This window comes from Cibotium barometz, chromosome 43 (genome assembly GCF_041138505.1).
Source record: "Cibotium barometz isolate CiBa-2024 chromosome 43, ASM4113850v1, whole genome shotgun sequence".
NCBI lineage: Eukaryota > Viridiplantae > Streptophyta > Polypodiopsida > Cyatheales > Cibotiaceae > Cibotium > Cibotium barometz.
This window is the reverse complement of record NC_141088.1, coordinates 12,463,271-12,486,027: the sequence shown is the minus strand read 5'-3', so window position 1 is coordinate 12,486,027 and position 22,757 is coordinate 12,463,271. Positions and strand designations below refer to the sequence as shown.

The window sequence follows — 22,757 nt, the reverse complement described above, 5'->3', positions numbered from 1 at the left end:
TAAATGCTTTTATGCATAAATTAGATGCATAAAAGAAATTCTTTTATATTAAAAGAGTGATTTTCATCATAAATGATTTGTATGCATAAAAGATAGTTTTTTATATTAAAAGTGTGATTTTTATCATAAATGATTTTATGCATAAAAGAAATTCTTTTATATTAAAAGAGTGATTTTCATCATAAATGATTTGTATACATAAACATATGCATAAAAGATATTTCTTTATATTAAAAGTGTGATTTTCATCATAAATGATTTTATGCATAAATTAGATGCATTAAAAAATCCTTTTATATTAAAAGAATGATTTTCATCATAAATGATTTGTATGCAGAAAAAATATGCATAAAAGATATATTTGTTTATATTAAAAGTGTGATTTTTATCATAAATGATTTTTATGCATAAATTAGATGCATAAAAGAAATTATTTTATATTAAAAGAGTGATTTTCATCATAAATGATTTGTATGCATAAAAGATATTTTTTTATATTAAAAGTGTGATTTTCATCATAAATGATTTTATGCATAAATAAGATGCATAAGAGAAATTCTTTTATTCTAAAAGTGTAATTCCTACTAAATTGGATTTATAGATGGAAAAATGCATAAAGAATTTATTTTAACCCAAAAGTGTTATTCTCATCAATTTTGAATTTATGCATAGAAAGATGCATAAAGAAATCTATTTTTAGTTCAAAAGAGTTATTTTCATCAATTTTGATTTTATGCATGAGAAGATGCATAAAAGATTGAATTTTAATTCAAAAGTGTCATTCTCATTTAAAATGAATTTATGCATAGGAAGATGCATAAAAGATTGATTTTTATTTCGAAAGTGTTATCCTTAAAATGAAATTTATGCATAAATAGATGCGTAAAGAAATCCTATATAAAAAATAAGAATTCTCTTGTATTCTATAAATAGATATGAGGATGTGAAACGAATCAGATAGATGAAAATGAACGAGGAATGGATGTAGATGTATGTATGTGAAAGAATGGATGTAGTTATATGTATGTGAAAGAGTGGATATAGATGTATGTATGTGAAAGGAAAGATGTATGTGGAAATAAATGTATGAATGGGGAATGTGGATAAGGATATGGATGTGGACATGGATGTAAGAATGTAGATGTATGTGAATGTGAATGTGGATGTGTGAATGTGCATATGATTATGAATGTGGATAAGGATATGGATGTGGACATGGATGTAAGAATGTAGATGTATGTGAATGTGAATGTGGATGTGTGAATGTGCATATAATTATGAATGTGGATAAGGATATGGATGTGGACATGGATGTAAGAATGTAGATGTATGTGAATGTGAATGTGGATGTGTGAATGTGCATATGATTATGAATGTGGATAAGGATATGTAAGAATGTAGATGTATGTGAATGTGAATGTGGATGTGGACATGGATGTAAGAATGTAGATGTATGTGAATGTGAATGTGGATGTGTGAATGTGCATATATGATTATGAATGTGGATGTATGAATGTAGATGTGGATGTATGGATGTGGATATGGATGTGTATGTATGAATGTAGATATAGATGTGGATGTATGAATGTAGATGTGGATGTATGGATGTGGATATGGATGTGTATGTATGAATGTAGATGTGGATGTGGATGTATGGATGTATGGATGTATGGATGTGGAAATGGAAATGGATGTATGGATGTGGATGTGGATGTAGATGTATGAATGTGAATGGGGTGCTCTAAACCTTAATCTTACCCTAAAGTTGATTTTCTTGGAATTTGTACAAGATCTTTACATTTTGTGCAAAAAACTTCAACATCTTTACATTTTGTGCAAGAAAACTTCAATATCAAGTTTTATTTAGTCACAAATGCACAAGAAATGGAGACAGAAGTGAATCTTGGTATGCTGGAGTGCAAGAATGTGCAAATCTTGCAAGATAGCAAGATTCTTGACAAATTACATAGTTTGATGCAAATCTTGATGTATGCAAGTGAATATTGATGCAAACAAGGCATCCATGGTTATTTGAAGTTGAAAAATTCGCAGAAAGTTGATGTATGCATGTTAGGGATGACGTATACAAGACATGAAATGATGTATGAATGCACTATTGAATGAAAATTTCCTGCAACTGTTTGTTGATACTCGCCATTAAGCCCCACTTGGATTTGAACCCACTCCTCTGGCCATAGCCACTGTGCCCCGTACACCAAAGGACATTGTGGTTTCGGGATAGAAAGATTCTTGATGCCTTCAGATTGGGACACACTTGCAATTAATAGATCTATAGAAGAAAAGAATAAAAACACCATTGATTTAAGAAACTCAAAGCATTGCAAAATTGTAGAGCAAAATTGTAGAGCATTATAGATCTGGAGTACCAATACCAAGAAACAACACAGAAGGGAGATAAGCTTGGCCACTATAATAGGAAAGGGTTAGAAGTGTGGCTAGTAGCAAAGAAGGGCAAATATGCACTGTAGCATCAAATCTACATGTCTGTGGAAGCACATTGTGGAGATCAAATTGGCATATCGCTTCCCATCTGATTCCGGCGAGAAAGAGAGAAAGACAGCTAACACCTAAACCCTATCAACACAATCAGCAATAGCTAAGGTGTCACTCAATGCTTTTAAAATGAGCCAAAAAAATTTCCCATGCCAGAGTAAAGTGGTCCACTACTGTGGGCGGTTGATTGATGAGGGATGCTAAAATCCCTTCATTGATTGAAGGTTCCTTCCCAGACAAGCCATGTGCCATGCAAGCTTTAATTGTTTGAGCAAAGACAAAACTAGGGTTGGGGCTTGTGAGTTAGATCATATGGGCATGATCTTGATGGGAGGGATGGCAGCAAGCACATCAAGCATTGTAAGCATCATAGAGCTACCTATCTCTATTTCTAGATGACCATAGTGATGCATCCAATGATCTTGATGGGCATTTGACTAGTCATGATCATTCGTCTAGCCATACATCCCTAGTTACACATGGGGATGACACTTCACATGTTCATGAGCACATCATAGACCATGAGGAGCGTAGACCCGAGGTTCTAGTATTAGATGTATTGGGCTAGTCCTCTAGAGTTATCACATGTAGAGAGAGTTTGGATATGACCGCTACTTGTAGTTTTCATAGCATTCCTGGCAGCATTCGTGTGGATAGAGTTCATGTATTTGAGCAGTCAACAAGGATAGTGCATGAGAGTAGTGATGATTTCATTGATGTGAGAAATCGGAGTAGGTTTATGCATATTGCTGCCATTTTCATAGTAGATCATATGGCATAGATCTTGAGAGATTTGCATTTGATCTAGATATCTCCTTAGATCCTATATTGTTGGAGATAGATTTATCATGGGATATAGGTCATATAGGAACATCTTTAATGGAGATAGACCATGTTTATGAGGATGACCTTAGAGGCCTTGGGGATGCGATAGAGGATTATTTAGAAGATAATACCATTTATCTTTCATGTGAGGATACCTCTTCATTTTTCACTAATGATTATGATGATGCTAACGATTATATTGATATCTTATATCATCATACACACATAGAGGGTTTTGCGCATGATGAGGTAGTGCATGGTTGGGCTCATGCCCATATACCTATTAATGTAGTGGAGCATGTATTTGACATTTTGAGTGATGCTACATGGGATGACGACATTGGTTCACTCTTACCCTCACGTGATGCCGACCTTGAGATATGTTCTTTTGGCTCCTACGAATGTCAACATGAGCCTATGTTCTTCGGAGCCAGGACGTTTTCCTTTGGATGAATTCTTTGCCACTTGAGGAGCATAGTTTTTGGATATGTGGCTTAACATTTAGATGCATCTATGACATATCTCAGTCTTGTCCTACACAATGGTTCTTTTGCGCCAGGACCATTTGACATTCTGGCCAAGAGTTTTGAGCTTCTTCGATGGATACCTTTCATGCCAGATTCACAGTGTGGCCGTGAGGATGGACTTACAAGTTTTCCTTTTGACCCTGGAGCTACTATCTCTTTGGAGTCGAGCTTTCCTTTTGATCCAGGAGCTACCATTACTTCAACTTCGGAGTTGAGCTCTCCTTTTCACCCAAGAGCTATTACCATTTCAGCTTTGACGATTTGGGATGTATACCATACATATCCCTTTGATCCTAGAGGATACTCGACTAGCTTTGTCATTGACAATGTGGCGAGTCTTATGCTCTCCACTTGTACCAAATCATCGTGGAACCATTACCTTGGATTTTGCATGCCTCGAATTTCCTTTCGATTCGGGTAATTGCATAGATACCCTCGTCATCGATGGGATCCCTTTATCCTTTTCATTTGACCCTGGGGGTCATATGATTCATGTATAGGTCTTCCGCTACATCAACATTCAGTCATGGATGTGATTTTTTTTAACTTTTGTATATAGCCACTTGTATATGCCTTTTCTTTGGGCAAGACCACCCTTTGATTTCAAGGACAAAATCATGTTAGGAGGGGATGGTTTGTAATAAAGTGTTCTTAGGATGCACATCCACATGCACATGGGATGGGCCTCATCAAAACTGACCTATCATCATGTATCCATAAGCTGAAATAGTATGCGATATTAAGGTTACAGACCATGAGATTAGGATAAGGGGGGAAAGGGTTTTAAGCTTATTTCACCCATGATCTACCATCAAACAAAAAAGCTCTAAAGCAAGAGCTTAGGGTAAAACTATCAGAGCAAACGAAACAAAGGAATCGAAAAGTCAAAAACGAAACGAATCGTCCTCAAAAACCCGATTTTAGCTCTTGTCGTCTCAGAAAAAATTTTAGCTCTTGCCACATTGCTAGAATAAATGTCTCTCAATAATAGATAGAATAGATATATACATATATATATATATCAAACTCCGAAAAGAAGAGAAAAAAACAGTTTCTATCTCTATTGGCAAATCTCAAGCTCACACATTGGATGGTTCTCTTTCCTCCCCATTTTTCACGTTGATTTAATTTCTCTTCTCAAGCTTTAACTTTTTTCTTTAATCTTTAAAAATTACTAACCTTTAATTTACAAGCTTAAAACCCTTATAAGCTTTAAAAGCTCTCATAATATCCTTTCTACCAAAAGCTTTACAAAATTTATTTCAAAAAACTTCTAAACTTGAAACTCTACATGTCTTACCAGGCCTTACCTTAAAACTCTTTTAAAGCTCATTGCCACCCAAGTTTATTTTTTTTCCAAGCCTTATAAAACTTCAGGGATTATTTCTTCAAATTTTACAAGGGTAAGGCTGTTTTATCCTTATCCTCCAGAGCCATGCGCACTTGGTTGTACCCCCTGAATCCATTTAGGAAAAGGCTTACTTCCTTAATGTTGAACACAACGCAACAAATACTTCTAGGATTTTTCTAGCATTGCTTTTTGTAGATTAAATCAAGGGTTTCAAGAATAATACATCATCAAGGTTCTCCACGGTACCGTCTTCTTTGACATCTTTTTCTACATGACTCAATCATCAGGATCATAAATTTTCTCTCAAATAGGAGGGTAAATTTTGAACATGAAGATATTTTTTATGATCCAAGTATGCTAAAGAGCAAGTTTCACCTCATATGCTTCTAAAATAATAATAAATAAATAAAGAGAAAAATTTAAGGATAAGAAAAAAACATATGCTAGAATTACAAGAACATCTTATACCTAAATCTATCATTGAACATGAGACCATCATTACACACATAGTCAACACTTATGTCAAATATCATGAATCATCCTATTGATGAAGATGCCAAATGGATGCTAGAAACATTTTTACATTCTTACCAAAATCTCATCCATGAAATTGAGGTCAATTTCAACTCGCGCAAGAGGGAATGTAACCTCTATGGGGACACCCATTATTCTATTTCGGGATATTTTATTTTGGATGTGCCTTTTATATCATCTACCATGATTAATGTGTTTAATCAAGCTATGTGCACTGGTATGATGTCTACCAGGATTAGTGTGTTTAATCAATTGTGTGTGATGGTCAGGATTAGTGTGTTTAATCAATTGTGTGTGATGGTATGATATGGTCAGGATTAATGTGTTTAATAAGTTGTGTGCTGGTATGATATGGTTATTATTAATGTGTTTAATGAGCTGTGTACACTAAGTAATATTATTTTGGATGAAGGCAATAATTGAGTGGCGTATTATGTGTTAATTCATGGGCGGAACATGTGTTGGACCACTATGGGACATTTTGGAAGACATGTGAATACCTTTTGTGGTTTCATATCTAGGCATCAATATTTTTGTAGGGCTAAGGCCTCATACCTTTGTACATACCAAATAGTATTTTATACTTTTGGTAGACCCCCAAGACTTTATATTAATGCTTGCTATATTTTTATAGAGCTTACATGCTCATGAACTCAAAAGGACTTGTACTTTATTTTTGGAATTACTTAAAAAATAAATAAATGATTTTTCTAATACATATAAATATGGGTGAGATGTATAACGGACACACTCATCCCATTCTAGGAGATTCAACTCACTTTTGTGTCAACAGTGACTTATACTCTATTCTCCATCTCTCTTTGTTTATTTAATTTTGTTTGTTAAGGTTTATGCCTTTAATTTGTGCAAATATATGTTATGTTCTAATTTTTGTGTTGAGAAATTAGAATTCCTTCTCCAAGGGTCTTAGACGTCCTGACATATCTTTTCGTGAGTATGCACATGAGTGTGCATAGAGATCATCCTATAAAGATTTCCTTTTGTCAAGTAGTCCTTGAATGCAGTACACATTAATCTCTTAGAGGTCCTGGCATATCTTTTCGTGAGTATGCACATGAGTGTGCATACTCATGTCCTTGAATGCAGTACACATTAATCTCTTAGAGGTCTTGACATATCTTTTCGTGAGTATGCACATGAGTGTGCATAGAGATCATCCTATAAAGATTTCCTTTTGTCAAGTAGTCCTTGAATGCAGTACACATTAATCTCTTAAAATATTTTAAGAGCATTGGTTAGGCCAAATGGCATGACTTTGTAGGCAAATGTTCCTCATGTGGTTTTTAATACCATTTTATACTGATCTGCAAGGGCTATGGATACTTGGTTGTATCCCGAAAATCCATTCAAAAAGCTATAAGCTTCCATCCCTGGTTCTCTTTCTAAAGCATGCTCAATGTATGGTAATGGGTAATGGTCTTTCTATGTTAACCTTCTTTAAATCCACACACCTTGAGCTACTATTTTTTTTGCACAATGATGATTGGTGATATGCATTCCATATGCTCAATCTCATAAATGAACTCTGCAACAAGGGTTTATCAATTTCCTCCTTGAATATTTATAGTTCATTTGATAAGGTCATTGCTTCATGGGCCTTGATCCCTCAATGATTAGAATTATGTGCTGTGAATAACCTCTTGCGGCACACCTTTCATATCCTTATAGGTCCAAGCAAAGAAATCCTTCTACTCCTTCAACAACTTTATCAATTCCTTCGAAGTTAAGTGAGTGGCAATGTACACTAGTTTTAAGGATCCTCCCCAATGTCTACAATGTCCACCGCCTTAACTTTAGCCGAATGAGATTCATGAGTGCCCATCTTTTGAGCATTGTGCTCTTAAATGGACTATGCTCCTCTCATTGGTTTCAAAGGTCTTAAAGTGTGTGTGGGAACTTAAGTAAATATGGTTCCTCGGTATTCTTTTGAGCCATAATCTTTTTGGATTTTTTCTAAGCTCTTTCGGTAAGGCTTTTTTTTCATTTTCTGCCTTTCAGATCTGGACAACTTAGGCTCTTTCCTAGGTTTATGCTTTTTTTCATCGCCTGGTCATCTTTTGCATCATCACTCAACTCAATTCTTCTTCCCAGTTCTTAGATAACTCTTCATAAATCTTAATAGCATCAATGTATCTTAGCCATTGAGAATTAGTGGGTCATCTTCATAGTGCCTCAAAAAATCTAGCCTAGTAGTGTTCCTTCCTTAGCCATTTGCAAAGCTTTCATCCAAATACATTGGTCATGATGGCTTCATTCGATTCGCTACTAGAGACATCATCTATGACATGATGACATGCTTGTCAAGTGTTGATAACAATGGGCTCATCATTCTCACATTGGTAATCTCACTCACTCCCTTGAGATTCCTTAACATATTTCATTCCTACTTTGGTCATGATGGCTAGACTGCTAGAGACATCATCTATGTGACATAACATGCTTTTAAAGTGATAACAATGGGCTCATCATTCTCACATTGGTAATCTCACTCACTCCCTTGGGTTTCATTAACATATTCCATTCCTACCTTCCCCATCATATCTATTGTTGCCAAAAATTTGTTTTCTCTAAGGCAGATTTATCCCATTTTTCCCAGCAGTTTTTGGTAGCAATACTTACCCTCGCTCCTCCATCTAGGATAGATAAAGCTTAATAGCCCTTATGCAAGACCGGTAGTGTTGCATTCATATCATCACTCTCCTAATATAGTTCACCAAAATATACGCGAGTTGTAGTGGCACTTTTGCTTCTCCAATCATATTCAAATCCTGGTAGATTTTCATTAGACCTTGGTCAAGTTTGGAGTCTTCCTTCTACCATTCTTTTAAATCTATCTACAAGTGTACGGTTTCCCCTTAGCAATTCTCCTATTGGCATCATGATTTCTAAAGAAAGGAAGGCCATAAGACCTGCTACATCTCGTGGGGTGAATGGTTTGACTAATTATCAGGAATGGTTGATACCATGGGAAAAAGTTATCCCCCTTCAACAAACATATGATTGAACAGGTCCTTCTTCATCTCGGAGTCAAAGTAAGACACTTACATAATTTTTTCCAACAAGGATCCATAACTTCTTTTAGGTTCCCTTGCAATTTCCACACTCATACTATCTCTGTTGTAGCCCAACAACTGGCTCTTACTATCTCTTCAAATTTCTCATGGCTCGCTCGGACTAAGGCTCTTATCGCCTCCAATATTTCAATTTCTAGCTATGCATTAGGATATTCTCCAACTCTCTTTGTGAACTTCACCCTTCTTTTCTTGAGATTGTGGTTACTCTTGGCTAGACTGTGTGGATATGGTTTCAGTAATCCCGTCATCATTAGACCCATCCTATATCGTTACTAATGATTCACCTCTTCCTACCTTCCTCATCCTTCTTCTTCTTTCGGCCTTGAGTGCTCAGTTAGAAACAAGGTTCTCAGATTGGTCCCTTTGTAGCATTCATGCTTAAGCTTGTGTTAAGACCTTGAAAGGTACAACTACCAATCTGGGCTGCACACTCATAATTTTGAGTCATGTTGTAGGGTTGGCACAGAAGTGAACAATCATCTTGTTGTAGGGTTGGCAAAAGTGGACAGTTCATTATTTGTTCTTTAAGGGAAATCCTTAAATAGATGATCTAGTCTTTTTGTAGGGTTGGCAAAAGTGGACAGTTCATTATTTGTTCTATAAGGGAAATCCTTAAATAGATGATCTATTCCACATTTTACACAGCTTGCACTAAGGTTCCCAACATTTTGCATAGATTGTTGGCTTGTTGGGGCCAACTTGTGGGAGCATTCAACCACATGATGAGGACCTTATCGTAGCACTACAATGGGACTCTCTTAATCATAATATTCATGTCCCTTGCCAAAATTTTGCATAGATTGTTGGCTCATTGGGGCCAACTTGTGGGAGCATTCAGCCACATGATGAGGACCTTGGCAATGGTAGCATTGCAATGGGACTCTCTTCATCGTAATATTCATGTCCTTTCCTTTTCATTGTGTCGTGGTTTGAGACACAGGCATTGATGTTCCTCCTTGCATGATGTAATATTCAGGAGTGATCTCAAGAGTTTCATCATGTTGATCAACATTCTCCATTATCTCTTGGTAAATCCTCAATAACCACCTGATTAACTGGTGTCAATTTAAGTAGTGGTAGTTGTAGTCGTAATATTAGTGGTGGTATAGGTACATCAGGTATCCTATATTGGTTGACTGGTGTTAATTTAAATAATGGTGGTTATGGTGGCAATACTAGCCATGGTATAGGTACATCAGGTTGTCAATTTAAATACTAGTGGTTGTGGTGGCAATACAAGCGATGGTATAGGTACATCAGGTATCCTATACATTGTCCTAGACTAGTTTTGCACATTAGATACAGGAGTTCCTTAAACATTCCCATGGAGAAGGGGTATTCGGAATGCCAAAGGCAGTCTTGTAGGTAGTTGGTGGAAAGTGTGATTGTTGTTGTGGACATGGTATCATGGTTTCACAACAACCGCATATAATGTGCACTATATATCAAAGTTTGAGGCCTTAGATGCAGACATAGGCTATACTTGTATGGTTCTGCCTACTTGTATGGTTCTGCCTACAAATCAAGCACCAAACTAGTTCTCTCCTTCGATAGAGATGCGGGTTCATCAGACCTTCCCTTGTCTAATTTAGCATTAATTTGTGAGCCTAATTCTTAATCTTTTTTCCAAAATTATCTGAGTTGGTATGCCAACTCAAAGCCTATGAAGAAGAAACCGAGATCGTGGAAGAGGAATCATCTAGTTGGGAAAATTCCAACATGTTGTGTGCTTGACTACTCTTATGTATAGAAGTTTACTTGTAAGGAGCTTAAGCTCAACCTCTGCCCCGCATTCTTCTCAGTTTGTGGGCCTTCCATTTAGTGTTGTCCTCAAAATTGTGTGCTTGACTACTCTTATGTATATGTATGAAGAAGTTTACTTGTAAGGAGCTTAAGCTCACCCTCTCCCCCACATTCTTCTTAGCTTGTGGGCCTTCCATTTTTTTCTAGTGTGGTGTTGTTCCAGTGTCTTCTTTATGTTGGTCTGTGCACCTACAGCTCACACCATGGTCGTCAATAGTTGGGCTTACTAGTGTGTGTGTGCTCATGGTCATAACATTTGTAACGTTCGATAGGTGTTTCTTTTTATGTCTCCCCTCTCTCTTATAAGAGAAGGTTTGCTTCTCTATCTTCTATGCCATGTCCTCTTTATGGTTATTTGTTTTGGTTTTTAGTTTCCCTTAATAGGTGCCCCTTTCTCTTTGTCATAACTGGTGGCCATGGCAAGTTTACAACATTTGTCACAAACGATGCATGCACCTTAGAATCTCACACTCCTCTTCGAAAGCAAGGTAATAATTTCTCATCAATTAATCTTTCTATAGGCTTACACCTAGAGTTGAGATTTTTTAATCGAGAGACATAACCTCTCATTGGTTCATGTTCTTCATGTTTTATGTTATACAATTAAGCTACTGGACTCCATTTGTCACCGCTTTATACGAAACTTGATATGAACACATTCTAAATCTTGGTGAAGTTAACTTTATCCTCATGTTAGAGCTCTATTCCATTGATGTACTTTTCCATCCAAAGTTAAGGAAAAGGCATGTATTTTCGTTTGGTTTCTCAAAGGTCCATAGGTTTCGCTCAAAAATTATGGGGGGTTGAATGGCACACCATCACCTATAAATTTTTGCATGAACAACGTGAGCTCTATCAAAGCCTTTGGTCCTCCACACCTTGAGGTGTTTTGAATCATAGTATTCTAAAAGCAAGTACCACCACCATTGAAGACTCAAAACTATCATTTATGATGCATAGCAATAATCACAACTATGATTGTAATAATCATGGTTTGTAGTCTGATCTGTTTGAGTGCTCAAAAGTGATGTTCCCAATTATTCATCCCTATTATTTCTCTTTAAGCTTATTTTTTATTACGTGTATGATTGGCAATCACGGCCGTGATCATATGACAAGAGCACATCCACTAATCACGATGATTAGGAAAGATAAGATAATGCTATCACCTAATTAGCAACTTGTGTCAAAAAATCAAGTGGTAATCCTCAAGTTAACTCTGACACATTGACTTTTTAGAAAAATCTCAACCATGATCAACAATCACGGGTGTGATTCTGTAGCTCTATGCATAGAGCTTAATGCATGCATAAATCTTAACAAACATGCTTAAAGCTTAATGGAAGAAGCATGAATTATCATGGACGGATTGTGTACACTTTGATTTTCATCTAGTTTAGGAAAAGGGACTTGATGGTGGAGACAATGGTGTCTCTAAAAGGAGTAGAAAAATAACTCCTCGACATGATACCAAAAATGGTACAACTTGCATAACCCTTTGCAAGATTGCTCAAATACTAAGCTATGCTCACCTTAATGTATCATGGAGACTTGCCAATTCTCAAGCTAGTATCTCTTTAAGACTCCAAGCTTCACTAGTTGGTGCTAGCTTCTTCTCCTCCGAATTTCTCTCCTTGTCGTCACAACAGGGAGCTCCGTGTACACCCGCAAGGACTCTCACTCTCACACAATGAACAAGAGGCATAGGCACCAAGAATCCTACACTCTTACTCACTCTCATACAATAAACAAGAGGCACATACACTAAGAATCCTATACTCTCAACTCTATCTCACACAAGACTAAAACATGAGAGAGTAAGTAGACAAGCAAGACTCAATTGGCACAAAAGAAAATTGTGTCTTAGATTATAAGAAAAAGTAACTTATATACAATTGGCCCTTATTCACACTTGGGCATCCAAAAACTTATCGCAACTTGCTCATTGGCTACCTTTTCTCATAATACAATATTTTATAGCACCGTTCATGACACTTATTATTATAAGCAATCTCTTCTATGGAGAGAAGAGATGATGAGTTAACCGAAAATGGAGTTAACAGAATGTTTTCACAATCAAATAATCAAACCACTCAATCAGCTTTTTAGTTGGAGCTAACAGCTTGTAGGATACCTATGCCACAACAAGGACATTAGTAAGAAAGAAAACAACCAAGAGATGGAGACCCTTGCGAGTGGAAGCAGATAAAGTTCTGAAGCCTAAGTGGTGTATCATGACCCAGAGCTAAGAGGCTGGATGAAGACACATGGGCACTACTCGAGGGGAGTGGAGATGGACGGGGGAGAATCCCTATCCATGAAATTGAACAGGGGAGATCTCCCCCTTTTCCTGGCTTTTTACCTTTCTCCACTCTGTGTGCAAAGCACTTTAAGGTGAAGGTAGCAATGTCACCAAGTCATCAGGAACTATATAAGAAGCATGTTGTCAGTAGGAGTGAGTGAGAATACCGAGAATGACAACTATATTAAATTCCTATCTCCTGAAACCAAATACAACCTATTAAACCCAATCAACAATGGACAAGTGCATAGAAGAAAAAAAACAGATCATGTACATACAAGAGTAGATTGGATCAAGTGAATAATAAGTCCCAAATCCTTTCGTCTTATACATGCCTCTAGACCGGTTTATTCCAGTTCTTCAGGTATAAATAAGGTGCTAATTCATTGCCAACATCTAAACACTCCTAACACAGAAACAGTATGAACCATTAGCGTAGTTCTGCAAAGTTTCCAACACACACTTCAAGAAAGGATTGTCCCCACCATCACCAACACTTCAAATTGAGCAACATATTCAGCAATGCAGTAGCTGAAAATGAGCATGTATTAACTTGGCATAAGCACTCTAGTGAGCTCAGTCCACATCAAAAACTCATGGACTTCGCAAATCCCTCTGAATGGTCCAGCTGTGCTGAATGTTTCTCGCCTTGCTAAACGCACTCCACATTTTCCAAAAAGCCCATGTATACCGAGCTTCAGACCGTCTCATGAACACGTAACACTTCTCATACAAGTGTCGGTTCTGCCTCCTTTGCAGCTGACGGAGATTGCAGTGTGGGATCTGTGGGGAAAAGTTGGCATTGAGCATACTGCTGCAACAATTGATCCACTAGTACCAGTGCAACCATTGCTTCAACCATGGGAACAGCTGCAAGAGCATGGCATGGAAACCATCAAGGACTTGCAGGGTATCCTAAAAACACTTTCGTAGTGGCACAATTTGTATACGCATTCTTGGCTTTGGCCACAATGATATAAAAGGCATCAGAGGACCACAATGATCAAAAATTTCTAACTAAACAAACGAGCAAAGTGCACAAAAAGTACCCCGGGGAACAACGCACGGATCGTGCCGGCCTCGAGCTCGTAACTCCGTCTCGTGTCTATCTCTGGTAACAGTTTTCTGAGATTTCTGCAATATGAGAACTTATGTAAGCAAAGGATACACATGTTGAGAGCTTCATCCAAGAACAATGATGTGAAGAGAACTTACAGTAATTGTAGAAGTCGGTTTGAAGGCCACCCTCATCAATATAGTCTCACCATTTGATATACCCCCCTGCATGCACACCCCACACATTTTTACGAAGACATCATAAAAGGTGATACACATGCATTCACATCAGTGAAAGATCCGTCTCCACATTACTAACATACTTAGGAAACAAAATGGACACACCAGATTATACCTGAATCCCTCCCGAGCGATTGGTACGAGTCCGTACGTTCCCGGCATCGTCAATAAAGAATTCATCATTGTGTTCACTTCCGGTCAACAAAGAGCCTGGCAAGAAAGGCATGTATGCAACCTCATCTAAGCCTATCATATGCATACAACAAAACCCCACCGTACTCGTGATCTAGAAACATGAACCATGCATGAGATTTACAATGATCCTGGCATGCATGACTTGACAAACCAAGCAGCCACATGTGCAAATATAGCAGTATATAGGCACCTAGGTGTACACACACATGTGAGTGATTATATCCTTAAGATACTGGCCAAAAGTATAGTTACCAGCAAAACCACTGCCCACTTCGAACCCCTTGGTTGCAGGCAAGGACATCAAGGCCTTTGCTAATTCTGCTTCTAGCTTGTCAAATACTGGAGAGCCCAATCCCTGCAAGATCATTCCACAGTAGCTCCCTTACTTAGGAGTGCCAGCATGGAAAGAGAAGAATCCCACAATGCAAGGGGTTGCGTGCTGGTGTTTGCATACACAGTGCATGCGCACAAACACGGGTACAAGAAAACTAACAGAAATGATTGGGGATCGCTATAATGAGCACATAGAAAATACCCGTGGGACATTGCGTGCAATACAGGTAACTACTCCTCCCACTGAGTCACCTTTTACACGAACTTGGTCAATGGCCTCGATCATCTTTTCAGCCACAACAGGATCCGGACACCTTACGATGTTTGCCTCAACCTACCAACCCACACGCCACAGTCTAGGCATGATAAAGACACCTTAAGTTCATAAACCACCTCAAATAATATGGCAAACCCATTTCTAGCATGACTCCATGAAAATTATGAGTCTAGCAGCCTTATATTGCAAGCCCATCACAATGCAGCAAAACAGCTAGCTTTACCTGCTCCATGGACAGTTTGTCGAAGTCGACCGCATCTTCAGGCAGCTCCACACCATGAACCCTTGAAACAAAGGCAAGGACCTAAAGAAAAGAAAGCTAGTGTATATCCCTTGGAACAAAGGCAAGGACCTAAACAAAAAAGAACCAGAGTAAACCCCTACCTCCGTTCCAGATATTTTTTTCAAAACTTTCTTTGCAACAGCTCCTGCTGCCACTCTTCCTATCGTTTCTCTTGCAGAAGACCTGCCACCACCCTGGGGGCACACAGAATTTCAGCTTACAACAAACAGAGACTAATCATCTAGCCAAAAATTGAACTTATAATCATACCTGAATAGCTCGAACCCCATATTTGAAATCGTAGGTGGCATCAGCATGTGACGGTCTGTAGGCAAGTGACATCTCTTGGTAGTCCTAAAGCAAAGGAGAAAATCCTTCAAACTGAGGACCAAATAATTGTAATGCCTCCACCCGTCATACACAGCAAGGCCTTTGAAGGCATTCCTACCCTAGTAGCACCCAGCACATGGAATATCTAGTCATGAGGATAAAGAACTAACCCCTCCTCTCTGGTCTGTGTTCGGTACAACGACAGCAATAGGAGTCCCCAATGTTAGACCTGTTTAGCCAACATGCTGTTAGAGCTACCAGAGTACTAACGACTAGCATGAAACCCTTAGCATTTTTGCCAAAATCCAACCTTCTGCAACCCCAGATAGTATCGAGCAAGTGTCAGTCTCCTTGCGAGGAGTCGTAATGCGGCTCTGGCCTGGCCTCCTGCAATCAGCTCAAGTTCATACTAATTACAACACAACACGGGATTGCTTAAGCACCTTGACACAAACCATGGCTGTTGACACACCTCATTTTTTATTTACAGTATTTACATCCTCTTCAGCCAATCAATTCAAATTCTGCAATAAGGACCTGCCTTGCATGTGCACATGGATCACCTACTCACCTCACCCCAGCCATGGATGCAATCAGAGCCATGCAAAGAAAAAGTAGCACCTGAAAAGCCCGCAACCTAAGCATGCAAGGAAAAAGCCTACTTAAAAGACTTTTAAGTTTGAGTAAGCTGGGAATGTTTTTTTTATAACCAAGTTGAGTATACCCAAACTTGGAGCATTTCCTGGTTATCAGTGAGCACCGGCCTGGCTATCAGGTAACAGGCTAGCATCCACACAAGTGAACGGAAACATACAAGAGCCTAGAGTGCATTCTATGGAAGGGGAAGACTCATGGGTGGACATGATGAGTCACCCCACTGGCATGCCCCTTATGTGTAAGTAGCCTTACATGAACAAGAAGCCCATACATACCACATAGAGCTGTTACAAACAGGTACGTGGTGGCTGGGACAAGGACCCACCATCACCCTAAGACAAGTTCTTTAATAGCAACCTGGAAAGGTCAAGTGCTTCATAGGTTACATAACCTTCTCTAAAAAGAGGTGAAGGCATCTGAAATCTAGCATGTAATTAAGCTACAGGATAGTGTAGAAACCACCACCTTCCCCCAACACCATAGCACAGGGCAACACAAGCACTCATTGTCATCCCTGCCCCAAATATTTCAGTACAAGACGCCATGACTAACGAAAAGTGATTTTAAAAGACAAGAAACAGTAAAATGACCAACCTTCTATCGAGTTCAAATTGCATGTCTGCTTCAGAAAGGGGTAGCCTTGGAGGAACCCCATCAATGACGCATCCAACACCTCCACCATGTGATTCACCAAATGTGGTCACCCTAAACAAGTTTCCAAATGTGTTCCCCACACCTGCATACACCTCTGCAAAAACACCTCCCCAAAAAAACACAAAGGTTATCCACCTGCACTTTTGTGGGAGTCAATGATGGTTGTTGTATCTCACGTTCTCTCATGAAACATTAGGTTATAGCGAGCTCTCTTATGTTTTATTTGAGACCAATTTCTATGGTCATGCCCAACCAGAGTCTGCTGGCACACTTCACCTCCGAGTCTTCCTCTTTTAGGTCAATTGCTTGGGCCATGTTAACGGAGATGGAGCAATTACGAAACTTGGCTTTCCTAACCTTAACTTTTTTTTTAGCCTCTGCTAAGGATTTTTTTTTTAAATACAAGTGTTATTTCCATTGAAGTTGATTTGATGCATAAATAGATGCATAAATATATATATTCCTTTTCCCTGCACTTCGGTGCCTCTCTCCCTCTCACACACACGCACATTTGCACAACCATAGCATCGCATCTCGTAGAGATCAAACTAACAGCACGATTTTAGCCTCATAGGACAGTCGAATCCGATGTAGATCGAGCCAACTTGATGAGATTAGGTGCAAAATTGAAGACTGGTGAACTCCGACTACAGAGATTACAGTGCAGGGAAAGGAAATTACCGAGCCTTCTGCTAGATTGGGCTTGCAGAGGGCGATGGCAATGGCGGACTGCGAAAAGCCTGTTCAGATCAGCACGGGCGAGGCGAAGGCCAGAGCCATCCAGGAATCCAAATTGCTTCGAGCCTCTGCAGGAGGAGCCCGCCCAGCTCCCTCCAAGCGCTACAGAATCCATGACCTGAACAGCCAGGAAACCCTGGCAGAAAATCTGATGAGTTCACAGCTTTGAAAGCAGAAAAAACAGGCTCAAAGGGGCAGGGGGAGTGAGACCCTTAGAGGTGCGAGAAAGAGAGCGAGGGTGTTGGGGGGTCACTGCTAGGTAATGTGCGTGTGCGCGCGAGACTTGGTCGTTGTCTTAGAGGTGCGAGAAAGAGAGCGAGGGTGTTGGGGGGTCACTGCTAGGTAATGTGCGTGTGCGCGCGAGACTTAGTCGTTGTCTTGTGCGTTTCGCCTAATAGGTTGGTGCTTCCCTTCGGTGACTCGTCAAACATCACCCACCAATTTGAATGGAATATTCTAAGAGAAAAAAAATGAAGATTTACACCTTGAAACACATTAGATTTGTTAGGATTTTTGGTTTTTTGCATGTTTTTTTGACACTTGTCCATCTCAATTTGGCGTCCCTCTTTCTCTTTTCCCCCCTCTCTCGTTAACCAACCTCCAAGCGCTCCTCCTTTGGTGACCTCCCCACACTCTTCTGAAGCATATAAAAACAAGTTCTTTGATTAAAGAAGTTCCACAATGTTCCTTAAGATAGCCTTTAAAAACAACAATATTTGCATCAAACAATTTTTACAACAAAATGTTCACAAAAGAGACCCTAAAATCGGGTCAGCAACCAAATCCAAGCTTCCATATACATATCCAAACCAAAACCAAAACCACCGATGATCTAGAATTCGGTCTTCTAGCTTCAACCAACCGGGCATATCCCACGAACCATACTCCCTTGTCATCGACCAATCGATGAGGGCCAAGTCGGCCTGTCATCCCCTCAGACGTTGTCGCTTGTACCAAACCCTCTCGCTCCTCATAGGGGACGTCTACTCATGATCTAGAGTTTTGTGTAGTCGTCATAGAAGCCCTGAGCGACAAGAAGATTCTTGGGCACCCACCATTGATTGTCATGATAAAGATATGAGGTCGGGGTGCTTGCAGTGTGGGTGGTCGAGGTTGTATAGTTTAGGAAAATTGTCGACGACGAAGCTTGATTATGCTTGTTGGAGGGTGTCGACAATGCCCGATCAACCGTCTTTATGGAGGCATGGGATGTGTGAATAGGGGAGACAACCGGGATGATGACGATGGGACATAAGGGGAAAGGGCAGTTGGGGGTGAGGGTGTGTGGATGATTCCCTCTTGGGAACACAAGAGAATTTTGTCCTTTTTGCCATTGATATCCATGGTGGCCGTTTCTTCGCGCCAATTGATTTGGTAGTGAGTGGCATCAATTCACTCTTTTCCAACAATGATAATCCAGCCTTGGAGTACTCCTGCATCTATAACGTGAAATGTGCACTCCAACTGGTTATTTCCAATAGAAATTTTAGGAATGAAATACAACACTCATTAAACGCATTTCATGTGATATTTGAATATAAGTGTCTTCTTTTGTTAGTGTGAGTTTTCTAAGAGCTTTCCACGCCTCCAAGAATATGAGATTGGTGTGGACCATAGGATATATGTGGGCTTGCCACCGTTGTAGACCACAGGAGGCCAATCCATATTCTTGGTGGGTTTAGTTCTTTTGCTAGTTCGGGGGCAGTGGAAGACTTACCATTTATTGTGAGGGGAGGGGGATGCAGGTGGTGGGGGCAAAGGGTCGGATTCGATACACTCCTCATCCCAAAGGATCATTGTTACTTTGCCCTGGGGAAGCTTGAGAGTAACTATGTTGTCAGCTTGGTTGATAGTACTTGTAGCATTCTGGACCCATCTTCCTCCAAGGATGATTGCTTCTTTTATATTACTTGTGGGGGGAACCACATAGAACTTACAAGCCAAAGGGTTAGACACAGTATGTACAGTTTGTGTAAAGGACCCAAGGCTTTGTATGCATTTTCCACCTGGCAATTGAATTTTGGCATGGAAAGTTTTAAGAGATGGTTTGTTGAGAGAGACCCATGTTTCCCATGGCAAAAGATTGTGGCTAGCTGTGGGTGACAACAAGGCACATTTATGTTGCATGTTTTTGCCAAAGGAAAAATCTATCCAGACTCGTAGAGTGGTTGTTGCAGGTTGTGGAGCTACGCTTACACTCAGGGTGTTAAGCGAGGCAATGGCCTTGTAGGGTTCATGAATGGTCTGGATGTTTGGGAGCACGAATTGTGTGCTGAGTTTGCGATCTAGGAGGGTGTCAAGTGTAGCAAGGATTTTCAGCCAGTCATGTTCGACTTTGTCACTCTTGACAGAAGCGACCCTACATGGCACCCGCGCATCATTGAGGGCTTGATGGCAAGCATCACATACCAAGAGATCATTGCTCCCTGCAGTCGTCACTCACAGAGTCTTCAGCAAAGGGAGCTTTGGCCATGGGATGTGAGTGCCAGGTATATAAATTGACCTTAAGCGTTTGATACCCTTTGCGGAAGTAGACATGATGCAAGTCCCAATCATGGATCAGTCGGGTTTGTCTCATGAAGGGGCAACCCAAGATGGCATCATAGGCGGCATTACAAAAGTCCATGACTACAAATGTGAGGTGGAATGTCATGTCAGAGACTTTGACCTTGAGGTCATGCACTAGTCCCAAGGGTTTTGCAAAATTCCCGTCAGCAAGCTTGATCACCAATGTGGTGGGATTAAGGCGTGGTTGGCCCTAGTTTTCCCACCATGTTTGTATGAGGATACTTATGCCAGCACCTCCATCTAGGATGCCTTTGACCACTATAGGAAATGGGCAAAGCTGCGTTTGTGTCATCTCCTTCAAAGTATTGCCCCAGCGCATTGACGCAAATTATGGGTGCACCTTTGGATTGTGGGTGGTGGTGTGATGAAGTAAGTCTGGATGATGGGGCTCAGATTTGTCCGAGGAATCTGAGGGAGCTTCCTCCTCCACACAAACTTGTAGTTTGGGTTCCATCCAATCCCAAAGGTCAATCCATAAATTAAGACTACCTTTTAACAAGGGTCCAAATTTGGGAGGAAAAGAAGGCTAAGAGGCTAGCCAAGTTGCGTTGATGAGTAGTAGCTTCCTGAGCTGCAGGGCCATGATCATAAGGTGGACTAGCAATAGTATATGAAAGTTCAATTTGGTCCTTATTTGACAAGTGTGGAGGTCGAGAGTCGGTTGCCGTAGGAGGATAAAATACCTCAGTAAATTTGGTGTGCGGACCTCGTGAGTTGCTGTCAGACTTTGTGTCAGTGTTCGCATCGAATGGTTCGATGTGAACGTGAGATTTGGGTTGGGCCATTTATGGAATAGGCATTAGAGGATGAGGAGGCGCATGAGGGGCGAAATCGCCGTTTGTCAACATCATGTTGGCGAACAGATCGTCGTCCTCAGCTTGGAGTGTTTGCGGGGGATTCTGCCTTACTTGGTGCAGAAGTGCAAGTTCAATGGGGGACGGCACACACTCAGGCACGGGGTCAAAGGTTACAAAAATGGGTGGCGGTTCAAGTTGAGCCTGGTATTGCTCTACCATTGCTTGGGCCTCTTGAAGACGTCGCTTCTCAAGGATGGCATTAGGATAAGTGGCCAGCCATTTTTCCCGTTTGGTGAGTTTTTGCTGGGCTGCATGGGGGAGTGGCAGTTCGGCATGATCATCGCTCCCGAAGGAGGATAATGTGGTCTTGGTTGATCCGGTGTGCAGATGCTAACCCGATCTTCTCCGTCGCCAACATGCTTAGAGCGTTGTTTCTTTTTGGATGTGGCCTTCTTTAGCTTGACCTGTAACCGTGTGATGACATTCAATGGGATAGCAGATATCTTCCCGTGTTGAACACTCAACACGTTGAGGGATGGCATGCCTTCGACCGTGGAGTAAGAAACTGATTACAATGGGCAATCCTTGTAGTAATGGTCAATTCCACAGCCATGACATTGTGGTTGCATTGGCAGACATTTCTTTTGAAGGCATTCAACTACTCTATGGCGTTCATGACAAAGGAAACCCATAAGAGGTGGTTTCCCTAAGGGGGCGCCTATAGTGTGCATAAGTGGTTTAGGGGCCATGTGAGGCACCGGTAAAGGGAGATGAGGTGTTAGGGATGCCTCGAGGATGGTGGAGTGCATGGGCTCCACAAGTTTAGCAATGGACCTAATTGGGATCTTCCCATGAACAATGGGGTTTTCCTGGAGAGGCAATGGTTAGAGTGGAAAGATGGGCACAGGAGAAGGTCGTGATAGCGCCTTGTGTGAGTAGTTAGCTTGGGGTGGTGCCACCAGTAAGGCTTGGTGTCCTAGGAAAGTAATGTTACAAATGAGCTGTGGGGTGTCATTCGTGCAGTGGCCAATTGTGTGGAATAGCTTTCTCTCATGTTGTCATCGAGAAAAGATCGCCCATTTGCAGACCTGATCAAAGGTGGAGGGATCCTTGACCAACATGTGGTCGTGAAGCCTTGGATTGTGCAAGCCCATGAGGAAACAGTCCATTAATTTCTTATCACTCAATTTTTCCCTCTCTTCGCAATGCGAATCAAGGTACTTGATGTGTGCGATGTAGTCACGTAATGTTTCCTTTGGTTTTTGTTCCAATTGGAACAGTCGAATGACAGGGCTCCTTTTGGGCCCGTAGGGTGCAAAGCCAAGTATGAAGGCCTCTCTCACCGCTTTGAAAGCACTTTTGTGCCAAGGGTTCAAGGATTGGAATCAGTGTGCATGACCTTACCTTCAATGAGTCCAACGAGATGGACTTTGGTTGCATCGTCAAAAATTTCAAATGCTTTTGACAGATTTAGTTAAAGACCTCGACGTGGTATATGGGGTCTCTAACATCATGGAATTTTAGCAAAAGTTTGAAAATTTTTGCCCACATAGGTTTTATATGTGATGTTTGTGGGTGCAAGTGGTGTGAGACTCCCCTTCCTAGAGCTTATGCTAAGCTCGGAATGTTAAGTTGTGGCACCAAGGGAGGTGGTGCATGGGTGGGGGGTGGGAATAGA

The 22,757-nt window shown here is 40.4% G+C and overlaps 1 protein-coding gene across 2 annotated transcripts; it reads right to left on the bottom strand.

The window, feature by feature from the left end:
- Window positions 1-13,205: 13,205 nt before the first annotated feature.
- LOC147613538 (chorismate synthase 1, chloroplastic-like) lies at window positions 13,206-18,053 on the bottom strand. Of its 2 annotated transcripts, XM_086781509.1 has the most exons (14): window positions 17,925-18,053; window positions 17,658-17,850; window positions 16,917-17,070; window positions 15,976-16,052; window positions 15,836-15,894; window positions 15,606-15,689; window positions 15,437-15,529; window positions 15,276-15,356; window positions 14,978-15,109; window positions 14,695-14,797; window positions 14,363-14,457; window positions 14,167-14,232; window positions 14,001-14,085; window positions 13,206-13,821 (listed from the first exon to the last, which is right to left on the bottom strand). In XM_086781509.1, the coding sequence occupies exons 2-14, from the start codon at window positions 17,827-17,829 to the stop codon at window positions 13,679-13,681; spliced, it is 1,344 nt and encodes a 447-aa protein (XP_086637635.1). In that variant the 5' UTR covers window positions 17,830-17,850; window positions 17,925-18,053; the 3' UTR covers window positions 13,206-13,678. The 2 variants fall into 2 exon arrangements, with proteins under 2 accessions (XP_086637635.1, XP_086637634.1); XM_086781508.1 differs by having other exon boundaries at window positions 17,658-18,043.
- Window positions 18,054-22,757: the final 4,704 nt, after the last annotated feature.